The sequence below is a fragment of the Motacilla alba genome, chromosome 14, assembly GCF_015832195.1.
Source record: "Motacilla alba alba isolate MOTALB_02 chromosome 14, Motacilla_alba_V1.0_pri, whole genome shotgun sequence".
Classification (NCBI taxonomy): domain Eukaryota; kingdom Metazoa; phylum Chordata; class Aves; order Passeriformes; family Motacillidae; genus Motacilla; species Motacilla alba.
The window spans coordinates 2501559-2523337 of record NC_052029.1 but is presented as its reverse complement, the minus strand read 5'-3'; the positions used below and the strand labels follow the sequence as shown (position 1 = coordinate 2523337).

Sequence of the window (21779 nt, the reverse complement as noted above, 5' to 3'; positions counted from 1 at the left end):
GTCCAATCCATGTCCTGCAGCCTCGCCCCAAGAAGCTCTGCTCAGTGCTTTCCTCAGAGGGATTCATTAAGATTCTTCCCCCACAAACCTGGGAATAACTTGCGGTGTGAAAACGAGGCTGCACTTATTCAAACTTCTTTTGTTCAGCTGCAGCCAGAGGTGAACACGAGCCCTCAAGCCTCCCAGTACAGCCCCGTGGATAATCTCTCTCTAACACGGGCCCTAAAATTTGAGCAGCCTGGGCTAGGGGAAGGTGTCCCTGCCCATGGCAGGGGGGTGGAACAAGATGGTTTTTGAGGTCCCTTCCAACCTAAACCATTCTAAAATTCATAATTCTTTAAAATTAAGTTTAAAACTTTTCTATGCAGAGGAGCAGTAGCAGAATAAACAACGCAGCAGGAGCTGTTCCAGAGCAGTGGTGTTTCCCATGTTGAGCAACTAAAGTCACTTATTCTACAAGAGGCACCCATCTCTTCTACCCACCCGGCAGCCACCTCCCCTTAAGGCTTTGCAGCCTTTTACAAGGATGAGCTTAATTTGGAGGAACTTCGGGCAATATCCAAAAAAACCATCAAACTCAGCTGTAGGACAAGAGAGGGCCGAGTTCTGAGGCGCCCCACAAGTATGTCACAGACAGTGCCATGCCAGCATCCCTCAGACAGTGCAATGCCACCATCCCTCAGAGACAGAGCAATGCCAGCATCCCTCAGAGACAGAGCAATGCCACCATCCCTCACAGACAGGGCAATGCCACCATCCCTCAGACAGTGCAATGCCACCATCCCTCACAGACAGTGCAATGCCACCATCCCTCACAGACAGGGCAATGCCACCATCCCTCGCAGACAGGGCAATGCCACCATCCCTCGCAGACAGTGCCATGCCACCATCCCTCGCAGACAGTGCCATGCCACCATCCCTCACAGACAGTGCAATGCCACCATCCCTCAGAGACAGTGCAATGCCACCATCCCTCACAGACAGTGCCATGCCACCATCCCTCACAGACAGTGCAATGCCACCATCCCTCAGAGACAGTGCAATGCCACCATCCCTCACAGACAGTGCCATGCCACCATCCCTCACAGACAGTGCCATGCCACCATCTCTCACAGACAGTGCCATGCCACCATCCCTCACAGACAGTGCCATGCCACCATCCCTCGCAGACAGGGCAATGCCACCATCCCTCACAGACAGGGCAATGCCACCATCCCTCACAGACAGGGCAATGCCACCATCCCTCGCAGACAGGGCAATGCCACCATCCCTCACAGACAGTGCCATGCCACCATCCCTCACAGACAGGGCAATGCCACCATCCCTCACAGACAGGGCAATGCCACCATCCCTCGCAGACAGGGCAATGCCCCCCGTGCCACACGTACCTCGCAGACAGTGCAATGCCACCTGGTCTCCACGTGGTGCTTGCACTCGTTGCACGTGTAGACGAAGCGGTCCTGGCCCTGGGTGTGCAGCTCCACCAGCATGCACAGCGTGGACCACTTGGAGCGGCGCAGGGAGGAGAACTCCCAGTGCTTGTCTCTGGCCAAGGTGAGGAAGGCGTCCCGCCCGTCCATCAGGTCACAGCTCAGCAGAGGATCCGGGTCCACAATGGGGTGCAGAGTGTTAATCACGGGCCCCGCGTGTAAATGAATCACAAAAAAGACCTGCAGGCAAATGGGGAAGAAATAAAAAGCGAAGAGGTCAGGTAATGTCGCAGGAAAGAGCTGCTGTCCTCTGCAGTGAGAACCTTATCTAATTAACTTCGTTTAGGCTAATCTCTTCCAATATGTTGTTATGCAACAGAAACATTCCTAGCCCAACCACAGGGTTTATTCCTCCTGATTTTTCAGTTCTGAATATCCCTGTGCCTGCATTTACAGGAATAAATCCTACTCTTGTTACAGCGGATTCCCACAGTACCTCTTTATGCTTCTCCATGGTGGCGTAGAGCTTCTGAGACAGGTCATTGGACACGTTTGGCATGCTGGGCTTCTTCTTGTTAGCTCTGCTGATGCTGCTCTTATTCTTGTTGGTTTTTTTGTTATTCTTTTTCTTGGCATTCTTGCTGTCGCCCTGGCTCCCCTGCAGCAAAGGCACGGGAGAGATGTTACACTTTGGAGAGCTCTCTCCATTCACCGGGCTCACAGTGACACACTTCTGCTGTCAGGAATAGAACTTTGTTCCAATGCCTGTAAATCAGCCCTCCTGTGTTAAATATCTTCCAGGAAAAATCAAAAGCCAAACTGGCAGGCAAACAAATCCAAACACTGTTTAAAAATAAACTTTCAAAGTATGTATACGTTAAAAAATTCCCATTTTACACTGATTACTTTTCCTTCTCCAACATCATACTTCAGCTTCCACTGCTTTAGATCTTGCAGCTGATGATAAAATGACACAAATAAGATGGACTTAAAATTCCAGGAGTGCAGTACTTTGCCTTACTGTGCATTTGGTGTGTCACATACTTGCTTGAGCTCTGATTTAATGCTTGTTTTCACTGAACAGATTTAGGGCTAGGACACAGACAAGAACATGCAGGATTTGAACTGAAACCAACAAAACACATTATTCTCCATCCTGCAGACTTCCAGCTGCATGTGCAGCTCCCAAAAAAAAAAAAAAAAATCTCCAAAACCTCCACTTGTGCCCAAGTTACAGCACAGACCACAGTGGCCATGCACTGAATGTTAGATGTAAGCAAAGTAGATGCAGATGATGCTATTTAGATGACCTGGGAAAACAAAAATAACTTTCAGAGTTCTCATGTCCTTGAAAAAATCAAACCCAAGCCCTCGGCAGGGAGGGCTCAGGAAAAAGCCCTCTCCAACTTCTAGAATGTTGGTCATCATAAAATTAAAAATAAGCTACTGAAATACTTGGATATATATATATATATAAATATAAATATACACACATACACAAGCAAGTTCCATGAACACTATGTACAAGCAAACACAGGGTTTGTCCACAGGCATATTTATTCCAGGAAAACAAAAATATTCCAAGTGCAGAAAGCAATTCTATTTATGGACTGCTGCCATCCTTCCATTCCATTCATTAGGCTGGGACAGGGATTCCCTGTCCACTCCTGGTTCTCTCTAACTAATTTTGAGGATTTTCTGACCAAACCTGTTTGGAAATGAAAATGAGACTCTTTTATGGGGTACCAGATGGAGCTCCAAGTGACTTGAAGGGATTCAGAAGTGAGCTGTTTTATGTTCCCACCTTGACTGCCCCCAAGTTTCCTTCCACTGATGGACCTGGAGCCTGCCCTCCTTTGCCTCCACATCCTGAAGCACCAACTGAGATCTTTAAACTTAAACACCAAAAGGAAGAACAGACTAAAACTTACCAAACAAGCCAAGTCTAAGTTTTCTTTCTACTCCACCTTTAGCAAGTTTATATTTGGCAAACTGGACAAAGTATTCCAAGCTGTTTCAAGAGTCGTAGGGTTGTGTTTGTACCATTTCATTCTGACATTCAGCCTCACCAGCCAGAGATGCTGATGGGCAGTTCCTGGGGGAGCCTCACCCCTTCAGAACCTTTGCCAAGAACTCTGAATATTTACCAGCTCTTTACTCTCCCTTTGACTGATACCTGCAGCACATGTTCACTTGCAGAAGTTTTCTCTTCTCATGCACAAAATTTAGGACAGAGAATGTCAGAGAGATTCTGTGCCATTTTGGTACCAAGATCCACGTGGTGCTTGTACCCACGGAGATCCCCATTGCGGGGCAGTTTCCTCCATGGAGTGACCCAGTTTAGGTGTCTGCATGGGGGAAGTTCCCATATTTCAACATTTGCTCCTTTTCCTGAGTCAAGAGGCAAAGACCCCACTGTGCCATGACTGGGTGACACCTCAGCAAGCTGGGTGCAGGTTGTGTCCCCCTGCTGCTGCCCCAGGCATTAAGGGGGAGCACAGAGATGTTCCCAACCAAGGCTGCACCGTCTCATTTCAGGCCACAACTGTCTGAGTTCCCAGTGAATTGTTCTGGGCTTTTTCAAACATCTTTTACCCCCTCCTAGATGCAGAGTAAATGCTCACACAGCTGTTCTCCCTGATTTACTGCAAGTGATCCTGTTAGCAAGAGAGGGCCGCTGCCCAATTCCAAGCCTTGCTTTTCACTTCTTTTTATACAGCAGTGCTTGCTGAACTATCTCAACATTCAAAGCTACATTCAGAAAGAACAAAATGAAAGCTGTTAACTTTGTGGTTCCATTAAAACATAGCCACAAACTATATTAACTTTGAAAGAGCTGCTAAGGTTTAACAGAAGGAACTTTCTGACATCACAAAATTGGTGGATTAAGGTGCATCCCTCCACATCAATCCCATGTAACATAGACTGAAGGCAAACAATCATAGCATCTAAGCTTCAAGGGGGCTTTCCCCAGGTAAAGCTTTTGGTTCTACCTCAATCTATTAGACTTCAGATTTTCCTACAACATTTATTTTCAAAATGTCTTGCTGCAAATCTCAAGCGAAAGGGACAGTATAAAAGTGCTGAGACCATTTGGTTGCAGATAAAATCAAGATGGAAATAAAAATGAATGATGACATTCTGTCCAGGGCCCTGAAAGACTTGGTTGTTGATTTTTTATGGTTTTTTTTTTGGCTTGGTTGGTTTTTATAGACAAAGAGAGGATGTTGGTGAAGGAACAGCACCATCAGGATCAACTTTTCCCACCAACGCAAAGCCTGCAATAAACACTTTCAAATTTCAGCCCCTTACTGTTGCAAATGACTACAAGTACCTGTGCTTAAATAACAGCTGTGTTTCATTCAGCTTTGAAAAATCCAGCACCTTTCAAAATGCAAATGCTGGAGGTGCTTTGCAAAGGTGTGAACCAGAAGCTCAGCCAAATGACTGCGAGCAAATGTAGCGTGGCAAAAGCAGCTTAACACATTTCTCTGAGAAGAGAGATGAGGAACTGACATAAGTGACTTCTGAGTCTGTTAAAAAAACCCAAACCAAGCCATCAGTGATTTGTTAACCAAGAAGAAAAACAGAAATGCAGTTAAAGGGAGCCCTGGTTTCATGTCTGCTGTAAATGATCTTTTCTGGTTTATCTGGTGTGAGTTCTCTATATTAAAGCATTAATTACCAGCTAAGGGAGAATATAGCACATAAAGCTAACCCACCTCTGTTGTTTCACTAGCTGCAGTGCTCTCTTCCTTCTTCCTCTCCTCCTCCTCCTGCTCCAGCTCCTTAATGCTTTCCTCCAGCACATTAGGCCAGAAATCACCTTCAAAGTAAGGCAGCTCCTTGGCACTGGTCAGCCTGTCCTCAGTTGCTTGTTTGAAGATGTCCTGTTGAGCACATCACACCAGGGCAGGAATAAATAAATGAAGATCACTTAGGAGAGAGAGGAGAGAGCCAGAGACACAGCCCAGAGCTGCACGGAGCAGCTGGGCCTCACCCACAGGAGCTGCTCCTGCCAGGGCTCCTTTTCTGGGGCAGCTCCTGAGCCAGCCTGGCAATCCTGGCACAGCCCCACTCCCTGCTCCATCTGAGGATCAGTGCTGAGGCTTTCCTGACCCCTGTCATGCCATCAGTTCATGCTCCTGACATGATGGGAGATACCAAGATATCCCTGGAAATTGCAACTGACCCCTCCCTGGTTTCAAAACCCCCTTAGCAGGAGGCCCAGATTTCCCAGCTCTCTGCCACACTGATGACAAGGCTTGTTAGAGGCTGTTCCTATTCCACACATTTAGGAACTGTCACTTGCCATCAAAACATCAATTTTTCCCAGCACTGTCACTACCATTAAGGAATTCTTGTACATTTTAGCATGAAAGGAGTGGCAAATGCTCCCTTTGCCACCTTCTACTTATTTCCTTGGGTACACGTGTGATATTCTGCAGTTATGAAAATCATTCTTGTCAAAAGGAGCTCTTTTATTTCACACTGATGGGGTCCAGCATTTCACCTGCTCCTCCAGAATCACCAGAAAGAAACAGCTTCCATAAACCTTGACAAGCTCCATATTTCCTTGCCTAGAAAATGCAGTGAAAGAAAAATACACAAAGGCAGGTTCTGGCAGATTTTCCTTCAGGCAGACACCAGACCTAAGGAATTTTCAGCCTGAAAGGCAGGACCTCAAGAAAATCTAAGAAAATGAAGACACTGGTTGAGAATTAAACCTCTTGTACAACATTACTCCACTTTTCAGGCGTTATGAAACAACAGTAGCTCCCTTCAAATGAGAACACTATAAAAATGGAATCAGAAATTAACCAGTAACAAACCTTGTAGTCGTGAATGATTCTCTCAGCAAATGCCTTGTCCAGCATCTTCTTATACCATTCTTGCAAACGTTTGGGTTTGGGTATTTTCTGGTCAGGTGGGTGGCAGTGAAAGATGTAATCATCTCCTTCACTGGGGGGACAGGCCCAGATGTGCCCTGTCACATACCTGTGTCACACACAACAAACAACATCTGTGATTCCCACCAGAAAGCTAACTCAAACCTCGTCACAAATTCAGGCCTTTATTTATTAAATTTTTAAGATTTTTTTCTTTGTAGCAAAGATGCTGAGGCAATAACCTGTATTTTGACAAGGGATAAGGTCAGGGCTATAATAATGAAGCTTAAACAACAAGTGAACCTCTGACCAGAGGAATGATGTGCTGTCGTTTTAGGAATCCCAGCAATAAAAACCACCTTAGTGACGAAACCCCAGATTCTCTCTTCACTGCAGAAGAGATGCTTGCTCCACACATCTCAGAGAGGTCAGAAGGAAGCAGAGACCACCCCAAGTGAAAATCCACTGAAGCCCCAGGTTTCTCTGCTGGCCCAGCTCTCACTCACCCCAGCTTCTTGACGTACTCCAGGTAGCCGATGAGGATCTCGTGGTACACGGCGGTGCGCAGGCAGCGCGGCCGGAAGAAGTGAATGCTGTCCAGGTAGGAGATGTACACACGCCTGCAGGGACAGAGGGACACACTCAGGGCTGCCTCAACACTGCTGTGCCTACTGACAGCTGACTTCTGCACTGGACAGACGTGCAGAAAGACAAACAGATGCTGATGGCGTTTTGAAGCATATTCAACCGTCTTAACGTGGTGTAAACAGAACTCAAAAGCAAAAGAGGGGCTGTATTTCTTTAGACAGCAAGAATATACATTGAGAGGCAAAATTAAAAGCAGAATGCAAAAAAAAGTAACATTTTTGTTTGTTATAATTGTATCTTTTGTAATTCTTTTGGACTTATTATTTTGGTGGATATAGGAGGTTGTTTGAGTTGATGATTAGGATAAGTATTTATCCTAATAAATTCCATTTTTTGCTATTTGTCTTTCCCTTCAAAGTCATCTGCAGTCCTACAGCAGGACGGATTTGTGGCCCAGCACGGAAATGCAGGTGCCAAGTGTCTGCAGTGACAGGCCAGGGGCTCTGGGAGGATGCCCCAGGAGGGTACCTGGTGTTGGGAGGGGGGCAGTCCGAGCCGTACTCCTGCACGTGCATCCCAAAGAAACACACGTCCACGCCATCGATCTCCTCAAACGCAAACAGAGCTTTGGTACGGTAAGGGAAGGATTCTGACATCTCACCAGAGTCCACAAATCTGCAGGACAGGGCAGCAGGAGAAAAAAACCCAAAAAAAAGCAAAATTATTAAAGCGGTGTCCTACAGAACGAGGGAATCGTTGTCAACCTTATTTTTAACTCCTTAGGAACATTTTTAGGCAGGAGTTAAATGGGGTCAGATCAGAGCTGTAGTAAAACAGGGAATCCTGTTCCTGCAAATTCAGGGAATGACTGTTTCCATATAGAACACAGGGCTGAACAGGCCAGCATTGAGAACATGAATATCCTCAGAGACCACAAGCCTTTAAATAGGCTACAGAGCAGAAAATGTGATGCATTAGTATGAAGTGATGTCACATAAACAGTTTTTATGAATTTAACCCAAAATACTTCACGGACTAAAGATTTTAAGCTTTTCATTTATAATGGAGCAAATTAAAAATTACTCCTGAAAGCTGAAGTGTTTCTAAAAACACAAAAAAAATGAAGGAAGAGTAAGGAACAGAATCTCAGCAACAGCTCCAAACTAAACTATGAGTTCTGTAACCAAAATGTGGTCACTCTCAGGATGGAGTGACTCAAAGTGCCAGTACTATAAGCAAGCATGTCCCCACTGTCCCCAAAGCAGACACTTCCTCTACATTTTTTAACCTTTCATAATCCTAAACATGCCCAAATTTCAAAAATGTGGAAAGGCATTAAGGAGCGAATTGGCACAATTTTACCATAGCCCTACAAAGAGACTTCAAAGTGAAATAAATAAAAAGGATTGCATTCATTATGATGAACAGGACTAACCTGGATTTCATTCCTGGTTTAACTTCCACTGTCTTATCTGAGCTTGCTACCACTCTGACAAAGACCTCTCCAGCCTCAGGATGGTTCTGACGCCGCAGGAATTTGTTCACTCTGTCTTCCAAATGGTTCCCTAAACGTGTGGTCTGCAGCCCTGCAAGGGAAGGGGGAGAACCACCATGGAAATGTTAACACTGGAGCTGGCAGGCTGGTACTGTGCTCCAGAGCTCTTTCAGCTTCCTCCTCTGGATGGAAGTAGGATTTTCCCTTTTGTTTTACCTCTGTATGAAAATTGGATGGTTTTATTTATACAGTCAAAATGAAGAGATGCAAACCCATCCCTGCTTTTCCCCAGAAGCAAAACCCCCCCTGCTTTGCACACCCCACCGTGGCAGCTGAACCCACTGGAGTGGCACAATTACCCTGTAAGTGAACTAACAAAGGCAGCTTTACGTAGCATTTTTCAATTTCAGCCTTATTTTATGAACCCTGCCAATGTTTTCTCCTCCCAGCCCCACTCTGGCTGGCTGACAGAGATTACATCACTTCACAGATCTGGCTCCATGCCACACCTTTTCAAGCGAAGCAAAGCAAATCAACAGAAATGAAAAGCCTTTTGACTTCAATGGAGATTTCATTGCTTTTGCTTTTCTTTTCAAGAGAGCTTTTGGGCTGCAGTTGCAGCAATCTGCACATCAAGGTTAAATAGTTCCTGCCCAGAATGGAGCTCTCGGGGAGTTCAAGCCCACAGATTGTCCAGGTGCCCTCACTCCATCTTTACATTCACAACTGGCTTTTGTGGGGAGCTGGGTTTGTGGTCTGACAGGATGTGATGGTTTTCAAATAAATCCACAGCAAATTACAGAGATCATGATGACTTTGGGTTAAAGTAAGAAAGCAGAAGGACCCCACTGTTTTGACTTGAAGATTTATGACTATTTCCCTTATCCTGCTGTACTTATTTTACCACTCATATTTCTACTTCACTGTATGGTCAATCTGCTATCTTTTCCACAGTAATGGTGTCATCTACAGATGATAATTTTAATAAAATGCCTTTAATTTTGGCTCTCTGTAACTTGATTTTTCAGTTGATATTTGGCTCCTGACAAAAGGCCCTTGGTTCCTCCCTGACTCTGAGCCTGCACACAGAATTCCGCAGTGACATATCTGTGCTAAGCATTACTTTGGGCTCCAATACTGGGGAAAAAACTCACATATACTCAAAGGACTATTTCACTTTCTAAGGGTTTTATACACTTAACATTTTATTTTATAGAATCATGGAATGGTTTGGGTTGGAAGGGCCCTTAAAGCCCATCCAGTGCCACCCCTGCCATGGCAGGGACACCTTCCACTGTCCCAGGGAGCTCCAAGTCCTGTCCAGCCTGGCCTTGGACACTGCCAGGGATCCAGGGGCAGCCCCAGCTGCTCTGGGCACCCTGTGCCAGGGCCTGCCCACCCTCCCTGGGAACAATTCCTAATTCCCAATGTCCCATCCAGCCCTGCCCTCTTGGCAGTTCAATTACAATCAGTTTACAGAAATTGCCAAAGGCAGCAATCTTGATTTACACCTTTTAGCTTGTCTCTCCTTGTCCAGTGAGATTCTGTGGTCCTAACCAGCACAACACTAAGTATCATTTACCTGGCAGGAATTAATAATTTGAATTTAAAAATGAAATTTGAAGGCAGGTTGAAGTAAAAACACCATGTTCTTTATCAATTCCAACACACTGAGCCTTTCCCAGGATCTCCCACTCCAACACACTGTATTGGCCTTTACATATGTAACAGCAGGGGGATGACTCTAAAGGAAATCCACAAATACTTCATGAGGGAATTGTTTTGTTCTGTTCATTTTTCTGAAGACAAACAGAATAAGAAGAAAGGGCTCCATTTCAGCTGATGAGTGGGAACATTTTCAGAAAGCCACTGGAGTTAACTCTACTGTCTTGTTGTGTTTTCATCTTTTCATCTTCCCAATGCTAAGCAACCAAGGAATATCTTCTTCTTTCCTTATGCATTACAGCTTGGAAACCAACAAACCCAAAAAGACCAGATAAGGAGATAAAAGAAATAGGCAGCATTAAAATTACATGTACTGTAAGAAGAGAATCTATAACTTGCATATTTTGATCTCTTAAATGTGAGTGAAAGTTGGTTTAGAAAGCAGTTGGATTCTGATTCTTGGGACAGTTCTCACATATGCACCTCTAATAAAGGCTCAAAGCTCAGTGAAAACTGCAGTGCAAACCTGGGAAAAGGCATCCAAGCTGCTGAGGAGAAACCTCCAGCACAGGTCTGTGACAGCAGCAATGGCCAGACCTTTGTTAGTGGCTGAGTAATTGGACAGAGAGGAAGAAAGTCCAACTCCTTCTTGTGACTTCTTGTCAGGAAACTACTTTGGGTGACTTATTTGTCAGGATATCTTTTGTCTTTGAACCTCTCTGCATTGGCTACTGGTGAGCTAATATTTGTAGATTTTCTTAGCAAAATAAATACTTCAAAAGTTCAGGGTTTTCCAGCAGAACCCAGCTGCACACTGGTTATATCTGGCAGGCTATCAGTTAAAATAACCAATTTTACTCACTATACATTAGGAACATGAATGTTCCACAAGAGCTGAGCGATGTGCTGTCTTGGTTATCAGCAGTTGTGCCATCAGGCTTGAAAGAGTGGAGAAATTGATGACAACTTGGGCAGTAAATGTTTTTATAAGTAGAGGGAACATGTTCATGTTTCAAACTTGCACTGCTTAAGTTTGCTTTCAGGTCAGCAGCAAGACCAAGGTTTTGATGACAAGAACAGACTTTCCTTTCCCTGCTCCTGCATTCCCACCAGAGCACTGCTGAAGAAAGCTGATCTCCAGAGCTGAGCCCACCAGTGGGTTACAGCTGGCAGCAGGACTCAGATCCCCAGGGGAGAAATTCAAACAGCAGGGAAAGGAGAGGGACAGGGAGGAAAGGGAAAAAAGCACCATTATTTCCCTGTCCAGAACAGGATAGTTTCCTTGAACGACATGGCTGGTTACTCAAACTTTAACCAGAGCCACAGAACAACTGCAGACATCCAGGGAATCACACACTTATTTTAAGGAAATTTACATCAATCCATGCTGTAAAGTCAGCACAGAACAGAGGAGACATCCATTTAAAATGGGTGTCTAACACTACAGTTGGATTTCATAATTTTATTAATGTTCTCCTCCAATTTTAATCTGTCTTTAATGAGTCTAATTTAGGCTCTTTAACAAAACTCTCTTGAGTGCATCAGGTTACTCCAGAGACTGCTCTGATTGCTGGAACCCACCATGCCTCACACAACATCATCATCATCTGCAAACCACCCCTTTCACACCTCCTGTTACAATCAAGCACACGTGAAGTTATTAAGAAGTCACATTTTTAATGCAAAACCTTGCCTTTATCCCAGCTTGGAAGTTTCAGGCTTGTGCAGGCACAACATCACCCAGTAATGCCCAGAACTTCTAAGGATCAAAGAAGGAATCAAGGGATCAAGGGAGGAATGAAATGTCCCTGCAAGTTCTGCTTGTTCAAGTGCCTGAATCACCCCCTGGGTGTCTACACTCACTTTTATTTTTCTGCCCTCTGACTCTGACTCTCCACTTCCAACACCAGCCCCTTCTCTTGCCCCACCTGACTTGCATGAATAAAAATGTCCCAGTTTTGTTCCCTGTGTAAGGATTCTGGAGGCTGAGCCAACCCAGCCTGGCATCTCCTGGCCCTCTCTTCAGTGCCCACCTCGACCAGACCATGGCAATGGTTACTGCCAGGAGCACCCAGTGCAATGAGTGACTCAGTTCTTACCCCACCACTGTTCTGGAGGCAAGAAAAGCTCTTCCCACACTTTGGTGCTTGGCAGCAGCACCTGCACTGCAGCACAATTGGTTCCTACAGGTTATGGGAAGGGCACAGAGGTGGCAATCACGTCACCACAGCTCCAACCCTACACGGAGACCTGGCTGAATGCAGCCAGTGAAGCACACACAGCCCAGTGCTCCTCCTGTTCTATTTGTCCCTTTCTGCTTTTAACCCTAGAAAATAATGACAAAGATGTCAAACACACCAAGCAGCAACAAGACTGACCACAAGCACATAAACAGCAGGGCTGTCAAATGTTGATTAAAATTCCAACAGCCCCAGGCTATGCTGCTCCCCATTTTGCAAATGTTCCTGTGCTGTCTGTCATGACAACACAAGTCTCAATCAAAAACCCATTAGGGGTGGCAGGGAGAAGATAAAGATAAAAACAGGAATACCAAACTCACTTTTAGCACTGAATTTGTTTTCTTTGCGTGTTCTACCAGTTTTCTTCAGACAATTATCACAGACAAACCTATTGAGGAAAAAAAAAGAAGACAAACATTTAGCATAAACCCATTATTGGTGAGCTTAAACCCAATGTTTGAACATGTAATTTAAATGTCAGAGTACAATATATTTTTCTCTGGCTTTGAACAGCTTATTTCACTCCATTTTTGAGAGATTTCAAGCAGGTTTAACTCTGCCAAGCAGTAACACCTGCATTTATGTTCTGTGCACACAAACTCCCCTCCAGCCCGCTGCCCTTGGAGTTAGAAAGAAAGCACACAAATCTGTGTGGATGAATATATACATTTTCATCTGAATATACTGAACTAAGACCCCAACCACACAAAGAAAAGTATTTTATTTAGAAATGCTTTCTGCCTTTGTACCCAGCTCTTTAAAGGGTTGTGCCCACATATTAAAGAACAAAGGCTTTATTTACATAAACTACATCGGTCGCATTATACAAGGGGTAAAAAACTAACAAACATCTCTTACCCTGAAGGCCAAATAATATCATAATGTAACACACAAATCTGGTGCATCTTCCGACCACATTCTTTGCAGTCAACAAACCTGAAGAGAAAAAACCAGCAGCAAATTACCTTTGGTGTTAGGTAAGTAATTCTCCAGAATTCAGAATGAAAGAAGGAGTTGCCAATCCTCTGCTAAGAACTGAATCAATTTCACCAGGTCCAATTTACATCAAAGTTTAAAAAAATACTCAGAATAGATTCAGATGTACATCTATCAATCCACGTGCAAGTTATACATATACATCTATACCTATATATAAATTGCAAAATGTGCTGCTTTAAAAATCTGAAATGGGCTGTCATGCACAACTTTTCCTGTATCTTTTCTAGCCTCTTCTAAGCAGAATCCCAGTTTCACAGAATTCTCAACAATACCTCCACAGATTTAATTCTGAATTGCTGCAACAACCACAAGCTGAATAAATGGTTGCTCAACTTACTGTAAACCTAAGAACTAGTCATTCATGAACCACCCTGCCAAAAAAACATGTATTAACTTGTCTTTGCCTGCATGGCTCTGGCTGCAGTCTTGTTTTTATCTCTTGTTTTCTGGTCAAAAAACTGTATGTCAGAATTCTTTTTTTGGAAGGGAAAACTGTTAGAGGTTTTCCCAGTCCAGAATGTAGTGCAGGTTAGGAAGCCAAAAGCACTGGGGTCTGCCTCAGCCCAGCCTTCCATGCTGGGGAGGGGCTCTATTTAGAATTTGCAAAGATAAGCAAAGGAATCAAAATGTGCTGTGCCTCAAACTGCCAGAGAACATGGAGCAGGATGATAAAATCCCACTGCAGGGAAAGCAACCCCACGCTCCTGAGGACAAGTTCTCCTGGGCATCCCCTGAGCCTCCCAAGGGTCACACAGGGTACCTTGGCCTTTGGGTGGGCTCAGCACTCAGGGGAAAGTGTGGTTTAGAACCATCAGGGGAAAATGCAGAAATGCCCCAGGAATGCAGAGCCCAGGGTGAAAGGCTCTGGAGGAGGGAGGGCCATTCCCACTCCTGGCAGGGCATACCCTTGGAATTACCCAAATATCAGAACCAGGAACTGTCTGTGGAACAGGCTCCGGTGTTCCTCTGGGGTATCATATCAGACATCAACTTTGGGTGCTGTGCCATGAATTTTGGGGAAGGATTCTGCAGTCTGTTTGGGCAGGGAAGGGGGAACAGAAGAGATCTTTACTCCCTGCCCCATTTCTGCCCTGCTGGCTGAAGGACAAGTGGAAGCAGAGAGATTTTGGGAAGGAAAACAACAGCCTGGTACTTACGGCTCCGGATCCAGGGTATCGTTTTTCTTCTTTTCAAACTGATCCTTAGAGATGGTTCTAGAGACAAAGAGTTAATATGAAAACTCAGTAGCACCCTCACATCAGAGGCTCAGACAATATCATGCTTTGCTGAATTGCAGCAAACCTCAAGTCTGAAGAAAGCACCTCAGTATTTATTTTCTGGTCAGAGCAAGCAATTCAGTTAATTGTATTTTAAGCTACAGAAAATATTTTTCCCATTTCACTCTCTGTGTAAATTAAAAGCAAGAGATATCCAAGTCTACACATAAAATTAAATCATAAAGAACAAGGGAGGCTACTGTCAGTAAAGCAGCCACCTTCCAAACCAGCTTGTAAGCCTCAAATCTGATTTTTCTGGCCAGGTTAGAGGCAAGCCTTTGGTTTCAGAAACATGAGCTGTGCTTCAAAAGGTGAGGTATCAAAATTAGATGGAGGTTTTCCATTAGAAAAGGTGATGGATTAGTGACATTTATTGACACTGCTCCCCTCCAAACACATTATCCAGGGTCTGCCACCCAGGAACGGGGAGCAGTGCTGGGCACAGCAGCAGCGCTGGGCAGAGAAACAGACCCAACAGCTCTTAATCCTGTCCCTACAAATCTCCCGCTAAGAAGGAATAAGGCATTTCCCCCAGATACCACCCACAGGTTTGGGTTTTACTCCCAAAGCAGGACACCCTCCCCCTGCCCCACTCCAAAACTCAGGATGCAGAGGAAAGGAAGTGACTTACGTTTGAGGCTGGGAAGGGTCATCACCCAGGGTGACATTCTCCCCCTGGATTTCAGTGAAACACTTCTCACAGAAGTGATACCTGTCAGCAAGAAGGCCATATTTGGGTGAGCTGGTCCAGCACAAACACAGCCACCCAAGCACGGAGCCACCAACCAGGGCAGGGCAGATCACCAGGAGCACGACGGAAGGGGGGACGTTGTTGGTTGATTGATGGGTCAGTGTGGACAATGAGGAGGCACAGAGGGAGGGGAGGGCAGGATTAGAGAACAGGGGAGGGAACAAACAGCACAGACGTAAGAGGTAAGACGCAAACACCAAGACAACACAGAGCAGAAAGCCAAGGCAAAGCACAGATTAGCATTCGGTCTCATTTCACACATCGTAACAAGTGCTGGGCCTCTCTTCCCAAAGCTGGGCAGGATTTGTGCAGTAGCCACCAAGAGCTACGTTTGTACAGGCTTCACATTTAAGAATTTGGATTTGATTTGCATCGCTCAGGGAAAAAAAATACTCTGATTCCAGGCTTGCAATTGATCCGAGTTTTCTTTGGGTAAAAAGGAGCCTGTCAACAAGCTTTAAGGACACGTTTATTACAGATTTAAATAATTAGGAAATATGCTGAAAGCATTTACTGATTGTGAGTCAAAACTGCAAAAGCAGAAACACTTGATACTGAAAAAAATCAGTAAAAGCAATAAGTTCAAAATTTGACTGTAAGATTAAATGTGACCAATTGCTCAGCTAACATTCTTTCATATAAATGAAACCAAATCCATACTCTAGACAAACATTTAACAGAAATGCAATTATGGGTCAGAGTTTCCAGCCATTTATATATATAAATACAATATATGTATATATGTGAACAACATGAAATATTGTACATACATACAATATATTTATCAGGTACATTAAAGATGTGGAATTAATTAAGCTTTACAAATTGAACATAAGGCTAGGTACAATTTTTGGTGACCAGACCAAGAGCCAATCCAAGTCACACTCAGCAAAAACAATTCTGCAGTTTACCAAACCAAGCTGAGTAAACTGGAATACAACTCTATGAAAATACAATCTGCATTTGAAAAAATAAAATAACATCAAAGTTACATGGATTTGGGGGTTTGGGGGGGGGAGGGGTGGTGTTTGGTGGGGTTTTCGTTTTGTTTTGGGGTTTTTTTTGGTTGTTTGTTTCAGATGAACTGGAACCAAAAAAAAGAAGAAAAAAAAAAAAAAAAGAGTCTAAATGTTTGGAAAGGATATGAATTCACACATGAACAAAGGTAACAGAGAGGCCGCAGCTGTAAAATGCAGGAAGGCCACAAAGGATCATCAAAATAAAGGAGCTTTATGGAGAGTGAGAGAATGGAAGCAGCGATGGCAGCACAGAACGAGGCAGGTTTAGTACTCAGACACCGTGGGGATGGGAGTGTCAGAGGCACCAAGGGGACTCAGGGCCACAATGAACCAACAACTCCAGGATGGAGCCTGAGCAATGGGGCAGCTCTGCCCCTCAGCCCACCCCGGACACCTCAACTGCTCAATCCCAGAGAGCCCCCGCTGCGCTGGCCTGGAGACAGCACCGGGCATGGCAGGCCCTGATGGCATGCATGGATCAGAATTCCTGCTGGGACACACTGGGGCCATCCTGGGCAGTGGAAATCTTCCACGAGCCATCCCTGAGTGCCCTCAGCACAGCTCAGGAGCCTGGAAGCTCCTGCAGGTGCTCCAGGAGCTGCTGTGGCAGAAGGAGCCCAGCGAGCCCTGCCCTGCCCTGCCTGGAAGGGCTGGATCCACTGAACCCAACCCCACTGACACTGCCAAGGAGCCACCTGCCAGCACTGCCAGCCTAACCCCTCCTAAACTGCGCCCAGCTCCTCCTAGGGCACTCCCCTGGCATTAAACACACGGCCCTCCCAAGGAAAACCAGGCTTTGGGAGCTGAGAAAGCAACACAGCAAGGCCAGGAGAAAAACAAATGTATTCCACTCATTTATCATTGGGGATGATAAATACGTTGTGGTTATTAGAGAGGAGGGTTTCAGGAGTGGGTACAGACACAGCACATCTCATTTCCACTGACTTCCCTTGCCCCTCACACCCCATCCCTAAGCTGATAACATAGTATCTAAGAACTTTCTAAAAATCCAAACATAAGTGGTTCAGAAGCTTATATCCTTTCACACATCATTCATTTCTCTTTTTCATATAATGTGCTTCTTTAATTTTTTCTTAAATTACAAACCCCCACCACTACTTTCCTTACTGACACAGTTGCTCATCATTTTAAGAGTCAGACTGGGAAGGATTGAAAATCAGGAGGACCCAAATACAGGAGAGTGAAGCCAGAAAAATCCACGGCCAAGGTTCCTATTAATAATTTCCTACATTTAAACAGTCCCAGAAAAGGTTAATTCTGATCCATTTTCAGAATAACTTATGGGCTTTCAAAGCACTCTAAGCTTTAATCCATGATATTAAAATGAGGAAATAAAAACTGAAGTACAGTGAAAATGAATCACCCAAAGATCATGAACATTTGTCCATAAAATAACCAAGGTGAAGCAACAGCTGTAACTTATTATGGATGTGGACTCTCAGAAACAGAGACCTGCCTTTTGCATGCCACCACAAATATTCAGCAAAACCCATAAAAAACATACAATATTGTAGTTACAGCAGCCATAGAAACCCCAAAGAATGTACTTATTGCAACACATCAAACATGGAAAGCTTTTCAAATGCAGACTGTTCAGGGCACTCCTGTTTATTAAAGAGCAACATTATGGTTCAACAGCAAAGTCCAGAAAATGCTCAATCTCACATGAACAGGTGAATTCCCCACTGTAATTAAGTGCAAAGGCAATTCTAAATTCATAACTGGATGGCAGTACTGAGCTGAAACACCACTTGGTTTTCTCAACTGGATATTCACACATGCAGCACATTTTCTGAACACTTCAACCTGAATTTCTGTGTTATTATGGTTCTACACCAAATAATTAACTTAATGATTGAACTGTAGTGCCTGAACTGATTTATTCAATGGTGTCTAAATATTCTTAGTTGTAATTTAGTCATGTGATACTCTGGACTTCAGGTGCATACAATTTTGCCTGCTCTGTACATGGAACATTCAAGAACATTTGACCAATGAAAGATCTGCTGGAAGCATGGAATTTGTTTTTCACTTGATTACTTGTTTAGAACATCTACGATTTGAAGATCACTGTCGCAGGAAATTTGAGTGGTTTAGAGCTGATGAACAGGAGCTTTCTTTGCAAAATGGACTATTCCTTAACAATATGGTGATTAATCTTTAGAAATACCTTTTTGAAAGCCCCAATCATTCAGCACTGCATTTAGCGGGCCTGAAACAGAAAACCTCACACTCCTCCTGAACTCAACCCCACCCCAAACCCTTACCCCTTCTCAAGGCAACTGGATGAGCAGAAAAATATGACTTAAATGGACTTTCATGTTTATAATGGGCAGAAAAGTGGAATATTACAGCCCCCAGTGCAGAGGAACCCTCTGCTCCACTCACCCTGGACTTCTTGCTAGTGACCAACCTTGCCTTCTGTGGGATAATCCAAATGATTTAACACAAACTTAAACCAGGAAGGCACTTTTGAAAGAAGAATGAGCCCTTCTTCCATTCAATCTGAAGTTACTATTCTTTCCAAATACAGAATGCATAGCACGAAAAGTATTTTAAATTTTACCAGCATTTAAGGGTATGGGCTATTTTTCCCCGATGCCAGTACTGAAGTGTCTCTTTAAATACATTTTAATTGCTTTATTTCTCTTCAGCCTGACTTTTCAGAGTCCACAGTGGCTGTACAAAACCTTTTATGAGAGCTCACAAATTTATTCCTGCCTGCCAATACTTTCTGCCTCTCAAAGGCCACCCAAGGCCCCCCACACAAGGTGGGATGACACATTTTCCTCTCCCAAATTGTGCTGCTCCAGCGTGGGGCTCAACAGGCTGAGAGCTTCCCAAGAGCATGTTTGGAGAGAAGGGGTGGCCCAAAAAGATGAAATACAAGTGCTGGAAATCTGAATTGGTTCTGTGACTTCACAGCTGGCAAGGCTTAGATGCTGCCAAGCCTCTGGAAAGCAATTCATAATTTCCTTTTCCCTATTTAAAACAAAGCTTTTGTCTCAGCCCATTTGTACTGGGTATTTTACTGGGGGGGGGGAAGACAAATATCACCTAAGAAATAAAAATTAAAGCCAAGTTTTGAGTTTGCTTTGTGATTTTAACATTGGTGATTTAAGCATTACATGGAAAATTAATCTAACAATTATTTATTAATAATAATAGAAGCACCAAGTCCTAATAATAATTAAAAAATAAGAGAAATTTTAATTTTTTCAGCTTCTTATGGAGTCTCTGGGTAGTTTTTAATGCTATTCCAAGCTAATTTAAATATAATGAAGCACAGACTAGGAAGGGGAAACATAAGACTTGCAATCAATCACTGTATCCTTTACTTGGCAAATTCTGGCACTAACTTGTAAAGAAACCTGCATATTTTCACAATTCTCTTAGAACAAGGTAACAGGATTTCCCAGTACCTTTCTGCAGTCCTGCCCTTCTCCCTCCAGCAAGCCCTGCCCCTCATTTTATGGGAAACATGGACAACTTGACCTGCACTGAAGCATTTCATGGGGCAGCCTGGCTAAGAGCAAGCACTAAGGAACAGAGTGCCTCCCACTGCAGCACAGAAAACAAAGAGTCACCTGCAAAAGGACAGTGTGGAAAGGTAAAAAAAGAACTTCTCCCTGACTTGGCTGACAAAGGAAAGGAAAAGTTAGAAATCCTCCTCATCCTCTGTATGTGCAGAGAACTCAGAAGAGATCTCACTTCCTGAATGAGGGAAAATCCTGCATTCAAGGACTTACCTGTTCTGGTAGCTGTAGTAGGCAGCGTCCCGGGGAATAGTACACAGCTGCTTGCCATAGCAGCACAAGGTCTGGGGAGAGAACTCATACTGCAAAACAAGGGAGAAAAGCAGCTTTACAATGGGGGATTTTGTTCAGTAGGGGTCTATAAATCAAACCTGGTGCTTGTGGGTATCGGAGGACACTGCCATGGCCATCATACTTTTGTAGCTATTGTCAATGCACCAGCACTGCCCTCTCAATCTGGTGACAATCATCAACTCTAAAAGCAGCTGACCCTTTCACCTCTGTTTTATGAACATGGGAAACCAGGGAAGTGTTTTAATATTACTTATAACTAAATAAGGTGTCCTCTGAGGGAGAAAAATACAACAATAACAACAGAAGGGCAGAACTGCTATCAACCTTTTTAGCTCTGAACATATTTATAATAAACCCAAACTTTCTTCAACCCTTCCATTTAGTATTTCTATTTTAAAAACTAAATCCCCCAAGCTGAAGCTTTGTGTGCTGACTCCAGCTGGGCTGTTGGGAAGAACACTCCTGGGACACTGGACACCCACCTTGCGCCCGCAGCAGTAGCCCAGGGACTGCATGACTGGGTCAATCTCCTGCTCAAACACCTCTGCCAGCTTAGTGCAAAACTTGTAGACCCGGGAAGTCTTGCGGTTGTAGAGCCAGGCGTTGTTGAACATCAGCCACACATCATCCACGTACTGCCAGGGCTCCTGGTACTGCCCCGTGTCCAGCTTGCGCTTGATGGTCGACAGATCCATGGGATTCTTCACAATGTCAAAATAATCCTGTAAAAACACCAAAAACCTGAATTTTTAGCAGGTTTTTCAAGATGTTGAAAAAAGGTAAAATGTTTACCTGAGCAAAGATAAAATAGGAGAATATTTTAAAATAAATAAATAAATATTTTTAAACAAACAAATAAAATAGAATATTTTAGAGGGTTTTTTTAATGCCAACTCACCGGAATCCCTAGAAGCTGGGGATCCACAGGCTGTCTGAAAGGAAGGGACTCTGGGTCCTGCCGGTACAAAGCTTCCAGGGTGGGCATGAGAGCCTGGCGCAGCTCCTCGGGCTTGAAAACTGGTAATGGAAGTCAGAAAGGTTAGAAAATTGCCCTCCTTGTTTCCTCATCTCTTGACTCCCCTAAAAAAACCCCAAAGAAATATGTTAACTAAAACTCTGCAAAGGGTTTTCCTGATCAGAGGCAAAACCTGACTTACAAGAGGCAAACACAGCCTTGTAACAATCACTCAGATCACAGCAGCGATACTCCCAAAACAGGGATATGGGAACAACTCTAGCCCATGATGATACATATTCTGGAGCATTAAAAAACCCCTCCAAACTTACACAGAATCAAATTAAATCAATTGTTTCAACATGAACGAACCTTTTTTCCTCAAAGGAGAGACTGAGCATTATTTCCCCTCCCTCCCTTCTAACCTTGCTCGCTATTTCCAAGCCAAGATTCCTCCAGCAAAACCCACTGCAGTGGGCAGGGGTGAGGAGCCAGCTCTACCGAGAGTGACCAGATGTCCTGAGAGCTGGCACAGGAATTTTCCTGGCCACGGTGTGCAAACAGTGCCGGTCTGATGGATCGTTAATTGATTTTGAAAGTGTTAATACTTGCAGATTTCT

At 44.2% G+C, this 21779-nt stretch overlaps 1 protein-coding gene across 5 annotated transcripts in view; it reads right to left on the bottom strand.

The window, feature by feature from the left end:
* Positions 1 to 21779, bottom strand: part of LOC119707065 (CREB binding protein) — a 96906-nt gene that overhangs the window by 5147 nt on the left and 69980 nt on the right. For all 5 annotated transcript variants that reach the window (XM_038151560.1, XM_038151557.1, XM_038151561.1 and 2 more), the window contains 14 exons: positions 21103 to 21221; positions 20687 to 20926; positions 20124 to 20212; positions 15215 to 15295; positions 14464 to 14520; positions 13166 to 13243; positions 12628 to 12695; positions 8343 to 8493; positions 7436 to 7582; positions 6826 to 6939; positions 6263 to 6428; positions 5153 to 5320; positions 1927 to 2088; positions 1389 to 1670 (listed from right to left, as the gene is read on the bottom strand). In XM_038151560.1, coding sequence (XP_038007488.1) covers positions 1389 to 1670; positions 1927 to 2088; positions 5153 to 5320; positions 6263 to 6428; positions 6826 to 6939; positions 7436 to 7582; positions 8343 to 8493; positions 12628 to 12695; positions 13166 to 13243; positions 14464 to 14520; positions 15215 to 15295; positions 20124 to 20212; positions 20687 to 20926; positions 21103 to 21221 — 1922 coding nt within the window. The remainder of the gene's footprint in view (positions 1 to 1388; positions 1671 to 1926; positions 2089 to 5152; positions 5321 to 6262; positions 6429 to 6825; positions 6940 to 7435; positions 7583 to 8342; positions 8494 to 12627; positions 12696 to 13165; positions 13244 to 14463; positions 14521 to 15214; positions 15296 to 20123; positions 20213 to 20686; positions 20927 to 21102; positions 21222 to 21779) is intronic.